A 6388-nucleotide genomic window follows, 5' to 3' on the forward strand; every position below is an offset into this window, starting at 1 on the left:
TGCAACCAGGAAGCAGTAGTCGTGTTTACATTCTGAGGCTGTCTGATTCTGAATGCTGGTTGGGGTGGTCCAATTAGCTATGAAGAGCCGTTATTACTAGTATTTATTAGCTAGCTAATATTTAATATTCTATACATTTAAGCTATGGCTGTTGACGGCTTCTGGTGCTATATTTTTGTCGTGTCGATATTGTCGGCCCCTTCATTTTGGTCGTGTCTACTGGTTTCTGGTGAAAAGGTAGGCTTGATGGAGGTTTTTCTGAGGGATCGACAGGGCGTTAGCAGTGTTCTACAGGGCGAAGTAATTGAGGGAAGTTGGGGTAGCAAAACACACGATGGCCCTGGTAATCGAGACCATGATCCCGTCGAAGGGAGTCTTCGATTGGTAAGTAGCTAACGTTAAGACATTCAAGTTAATCCAAACTGCCCACGCCCCCTTTTCTTAAACTTGACTGCGGAACGTAATTTAAAACCGTTAACAAATCGCAAATTTGAGAGACACTTGAAGAGCTGCGACGCCGAGCTGTTGAGCATGCTTCCTATTTGAAAATGTACTTAATTGTGCTTAATGAAACATTTTTACGAGTGTTGCTGCATACTAGGATAATCATGCAACCACTGTAGCCAAAGTATTGCTTGTAGGGAGTTCACTCAAAATCTCTTCAAAATAAAGAGCTTTTAAAAGGCCAAACCTAATTTTACAATAAAATACGAAATTATATGAAAGTCCAACAACTTCTTCCGTTTGTACGTTAGGTACAGGATGACGAACTTGACCTCAAGGTGAAACCCGAGGATGAGGAGCCCTGGATTGGAGTGGTTCCAGTTAAGATGAAAGAGAGCGAGGTTTCCAGTAGCAACCAGGAGTCGTTCGCAGCTGCGGTTGTTAGCAAGGTCAGCTTAAAAATCACCTATCCATTCCAAAATTAGTGGTATGTAAATAACGTGTTGCAGGGAAATGATTTGAATGCAGCTGGTTTGAATAACCGGTTCAAAATAAGCCTTTATTTAAACCGAGATGGCTGCGTGTCCATTTGAGGTCGATATTGCACTGGTGGAGAGTGTCAATTCATCCATAACGTCGCTCGTCTGTTGTTTCTAGATGAAGCGGGCCCTGGTGCTGGGTGCCTCGGCCCTTATTATCCTGGCCCTGAATCAGAACACAGTCAGAGAGGTAAGCCAGGCACCGCCAGGCACCATCAGCCCCCCCCCCCCCCCCCCCCCCGCCAGATAATCGTCATATGCCTGTAATGCGCTTTGGTTACCTGGAGGGATTTATTCGGCTCCTACATGTCCGTCTCTCCTAGATGGATCTCTCCCAGGTGCTCTCCAAACCAATTATCGTGTTTCAGTCGTCAGAAAATGTCACCAAGCTCATTGGAGTACTCCTCAGGTGTTGTATTTCTAAAATCCCAGTGTTTCTTGCGTTACCTCTTCAGTACTTTGTGTTGGTTTGATAGGGGATGGTTAACTAAATAATTTCATATATACCGTGATATTTGTGGATGTGCGTGCGTGTGTGTGTGTGTGTGTGTGTGGGCGTGTGTATGTGTGTGCCAGTGAGTTTCAGCCCTGTTTGATTCCAGGCTTCTATTTGATCGTAAACGATACTGCCTTGCTTTTAAGTTCAGCACCTGCCACTGCTTTGTACAGATGATATTTCTGATTCGGAGTTTCCCCTTTTAAATCCTGTGCAATACAGTGACACAAGATTGTTGTTTGTAGGGGCCTGCATGCAACAGCAAAAATCACATACAAGACCATCCTACAGGATAATCTGGTAAGATTTAAATTGCAGGCTTGGTTTATAATTTGCCTAATAATAATAATAATAATAATAATAATAATGATGATTATGATGACGGTCTTAATTCCGCAGGGGGCCACCCTGACCCTGTGGTCCAGCTGTGGACGGTCGAGGGGGGGTCTCTACGGGGAGTGGCAGGGGGTCATCTGCACTGGAGAGACTAACTCCCAGGTTCAGGTGGGAATCTCCAACAACGGCACCCAAAGCACTGAGCTAATGCTCAATACCATTATGCAAACACAGCCTTTTCATGAAAATAAACCACAGCAACGAGAGAACAAAGCAACACTGTGTACGTCTTTAATGTCTTTGAATCTAACCTCTACCACCATGGCTGTATGGTAGTAAAAACCCTTTTCTCATTTCCAAAACATTGCAACAACAATGTTTCCCCACTGCCAACTGACAGCTAGAAAATTCCAGGAAGAGGATTAGCAAATTTGTACAGTATTGCTAGGCTATAATAACTGCGTGCTACACAGTGCAAATGCTGACTGTCGGTTGTATTGACAGAAGTACCTCCAGCAGCTGTGGAACACAGTGCTCCTGGTGGCCCTCATCCTTTGCACTGGGGTCATAGTTCAAGCACGCTGGCAGTATCGGGACCACCAGCTCAACGATGACATGGAGGTAAACCAGTTTCTCTACGCTGGTGCCAATGCTGACCTCATACCATGAGCTGTTCTGGTTCCTCAGTGGTGATTACTTTTAAAGAAAAAATACAAAAAATAAATAAATGTCCTTTTTTTGTTTCGAACAGCTGCCGTTTTGGTATTTATGGATGTGATGTTTTTAACTTGTTGAAGAACCTATGCACCTGTACGTAAATCGTATTGGATTAAGCGTCTGCTAAATTACTCAAATGTAGATTTAAACATGTCCGGCACAGAATGGGAACAGTGATGGACGTGCTGTGTGCAGTTACTTCCAAAGCAGGACATCCTGAAGCAGCTGGCTGCCCTGAAGACCAGGAAGTATCACTCGCCCCAGACGTGCTGCGACCTGGGACAAGCAGGGGAGGCGGACTGTGCCGTCTGCCTGGAGCAGTTCTTCAATAACCAGGTAGGCTCAGTAACCTTCTCCCATACAGCCAACCCTCCCCACCACTCCTGCGCCTGGGAGGACCTCAGACTGCCACTCAGTGGGCCTCACGCAAGAACCACGTGTACGGACAGGTTTCTTCTTAAAATCGCTCAAATCTTTTGAAATTAGGTGATTTAAGAGAACTTAAGGTGCATTCACCAATTTACTTAAGTTGAATCTTTTTGCTTTGTAGGAACAACATTTGTATGACAGGTCGAGTGGTCCTGACCGGTCATACAAAGTCATGCAAACACAAGAGCCTTGCAGAGTAGGAAGTGTCACTCACCCAAGGTCCCGGGCTGTGACCTGGGACAAGCAGGGGAGGCGGACAGCTCAGGCAGTAAGAGCAGTCGTCTGGCAGTCGGAGGGTTGCCGGTTCGATCCCCCGCCTGGGCTGTGTCGAGGTGTCCCTGAGCAAGACACCTAACCCCCAAAATGCTCCTGATGAGCTGGTCGGGGCCTTGCATGGCAGCCAGTCGCCGTCGGTGTGCGAGTGTGTGTATGAATGGGTGAATGGAGAAGCATCAGTTGTACAGCACTTTGGATAAAGGCGCTATATAAATGCCTGCCATTTACCATTTACAGCTGTGCAGTTTGCATGGAGCAGTTACTGTTAATCCCATTGGCCGTCAGAACCCACCTTCAGTACCATATTCTGTATTATAACGACATCTTCATTTAGGACAGTTGTTAGGAAGTTAGGTGCACAAGGTGATACAAATATATGAGCCCTCCATACGAAAAAAAAAAGTAAGAGAAATGCATGATAAGATTATGAAAATGCTCTTGCATGAGGCCCAATGCTGGTAATCTCTTTTTGTAAAATTTCAAGAGTCATGTATTAGTTTTCCATTGCACTCTAACTTAGTCGGTGGGTGGAATCAAACTTTTAAACAAATAAAACATAAAAAATGGGCTTTACACGGTCGACGTTTTCTTATTTAATGATCGTATTAGCGGTTGTTAACCGGCATTTTAAAGGCAGAAACGCTTTAAAGATGCAGACGGAACCGTGACATGTCTGAACTCTTGTGCGACTCGCCGTGATTTGACTGAGCCCGCGATGGCCGTTTGAGCGTGCCGGTCTGCGCGTGCGTCTGTCTCCCCGCAGTGTCTGCGGGTGCTGCCCTGCCTGCACGAGTTCCACAGAGACTGCGTGGACCCCTGGCTGCTCCTCCAGCAGACGTGCCCGCTATGCAAGCGCAGCATCCTGGGTGAGAGACGCCTCCGCCTTCGCCCCCGCCCGCCCGTCTGTCTGTCTGTCTGTCTGCGGCTCCGCCCGACATCGCAGAGCCGCAGCCAGCGCTTTGCTCTGTAACAGGGCTGTCCAATCACGAGCCACGGGGAGTATGCAGGTTTTCATTCCGACCAATCGCTGTACCACAGCTACGTTTGGCCCCGACGAAATGTAGCAAACCCGTTTATTTAAACAAAAATGGTGGCGTGTTGAAGATCCTTGCAAACCGTAGGCGCACTGACTGAGGTCGGTACGGTTTGCTCCTTTGGTGTCTGAGAAGGCGTTATCTGGGCTTTTAAGCATTGGCCTACGTCATTATTGATTCGGGCTACACTCCCGACACACCCACCAAACGGGAGCAAACCTACCTCGAAGCCTGTTGCAAAACGTTGCACACAATTGGGAGAAAACATGCCGTTCAACCAGGAAACGGGAACAAAACGTTCCGGTTTAAAGTTAAATGTATTATTTGTGTTTTCTAAATAACAACTGTTGCTTATATTCTGTGCTGAATTGGAATGAATGAAGGCAGCATTAATATGTCGGAATGAAAACCTGTATACAGTTGTGTCTCTGTGGCAATGAGTTGGAGACCCCTGTTTTATAATCAGCTTACTCAACTGCAGCTTCAGGGGGACACAGTGTCTGCAGGGAATTCCTCCAGATATTAATGGCATTTGGCAGATATGTACTACACCACCTGATTCCACCAATGAGCTTACTTACTTGAACCAAGCAGGTAACATAATTAGTAAAATCAGGTCGTGTCGCGCACATTAGGAGCAAATACCTGCAGACACTGCGGCCCTCAGGACCTGGAGTTAATTAACCCTGCTCATAATGCTACAATATTCCTCTAAACCAGGAATCGGAGAGATCGGCCGTCCTGCAGGTTTTCACTCCAAATCCTAACTCTAGCTCTAGCAGTTGAACTGCTAGAGCCCTCCTTGACCTGAAAATGAGTAGAATCAGGTGTGCCAAATAAGGGTTGAAATTAAAACCTGCAGGATGGTAGATCTCCAGGAACAGGGTTTGGCTGCCCTGCTGTACACTTTTTTTTAATCAACAAAACAACCTGCCACCACTAAGCATTTTGATAAAGGACTGCATTTGAGAGCATAAACTCAAGATGTTTGTGCATTTTCTGACCTTGTGTACCCATTTATAAAAAATATGATATGGCATAAATCCTTATCATTGGTGTCTAGTATTTGGCTTTAGTCATTGGCCAGTATAATAGTTGTAATTATCTTTTGCATAGCCACTTGGTGACTTCAAGTTATGGTAGCTGCCTTGAACTTCCAACAGAACTTTGACAGTTTAAATATTTCCGCCCACAGCTAACTTCTGCAAAGACAGCTAATGGCAGCTCCTGGAACCCTGACTTGAAGAAAACTGGGATCAAGACTCATACTCGTTCTCTTGTGAAGTTTTACAATGGCGGTTCAGACCTCAGTTATCTCTGTACTGTAGGGAGAGGGTCTGGGAATGGTAACAGGTCCTCTTCAGGGTTGGCGAATGTCCGGTGGGGGGGGTGGGGGGGGGGGGGGGGGGGGGGGGGGGGATCCCTGGCCTTGTGGAAGCTGGCTGAACTTTGGGGAGCCCCACTGGACGTGCGCTGTAACCCTAGTTTCTAGTTCATGGATCAGCTACTTGCGTTATATTTTACAGTTTTGTCATCTTTGGCATGTACTGTGTATGTACTGTGTGTGACAACAAGAACATCAAAACCATTGTCCAATCTGAGGTACGACCCCATAGAGTACATTAAGGTCTTTCTTGCACACTGTGCTAACCAGTCCTGGAACTATTTAACCGTACCTTAAGAAAGACCATATTGCATTGAGCCAACCGTTTTTATTTAGTGTATTTAATCGATGCATATTCGTTTGTTTTTATACATACAGGTGTATGTATGACAATACCTGGTGACACAAGCATGGCTTTATAGTTGTGTTTTTCAATGCCATCTTTGGGTAAATATGAAATATATCCCTCTGATACAGCAGTATCTTCTTTTCTCAAGTAATTCTTGTTGAGGACAGGAATTGACCACAAAATAAAAATACCATACTGCGGGTATGACATAAAGGGTTGTTGAAAGACAGTTCACCCAAAAATGAAATTAAGGTACCCTTACTTACCCAGAGTAATATCTGTTCATTCAGATAGTTGCAGTGAAACATGTTTTCTAGATAATATTATTTGCTGCAGCTCACCCTGATATTGACCTCTCGTATCCAACTTTGTGTAGCCTCAAAA

The 6388-nt window shown here is 45.5% G+C and overlaps 1 protein-coding gene across 2 annotated transcripts; it reads left to right on the forward strand.

Moving 5' to 3' along the window:
- Positions 1-24: 24 nt before the first annotated feature.
- On the forward strand, positions 25-5660 carry rnf215 (ring finger protein 215). Of its 2 annotated transcripts, XM_061259893.1 has the most exons (10): positions 25-384; positions 756-893; positions 1102-1173; positions 1307-1392; positions 1725-1779; positions 1879-1983; positions 2320-2436; positions 2728-2868; positions 4001-4103; positions 5467-5660. In XM_061259893.1, exons 1-10 carry the CDS (start codon positions 145-147, stop codon positions 5487-5489), a joined length of 1080 nt encoding a protein of 359 aa, XP_061115877.1. In that variant the 5' UTR covers positions 25-144; the 3' UTR covers positions 5490-5660. The 2 variants fall into 2 exon arrangements, 1 of the variants encoding a protein (XP_061115877.1); XR_009709998.1 differs by having other exon boundaries at positions 2728-4103.
- The last annotated feature ends 728 nt before the right edge of the window (positions 5661-6388 follow it).

Source organism: Conger conger, chromosome 11, assembly GCF_963514075.1.
Source record: "Conger conger chromosome 11, fConCon1.1, whole genome shotgun sequence".
NCBI lineage: Eukaryota > Metazoa > Chordata > Actinopteri > Anguilliformes > Congridae > Conger > Conger conger.

Coding starts and splice junctions, on each gene's coding strand:
- rnf215 (XM_061259893.1), top strand. CDS start 145: ATGGCTGTTGACGGCTTCTGGTGCTATATTTTTGTCGTGTCGATATTG. Junction 1,393..1,724: donor CTCATTGGAGTACTCCTCAG/GTGTTGTATTTC, acceptor TGTTGTTTGTAG/GGGCCTGCATGCAACAGCAA. Junction 2,437..2,727: donor AGCTCAACGATGACATGGAG/GTAAACCAGTTT, acceptor TGCTGTGTGCAG/TTACTTCCAAAGCAGGACAT.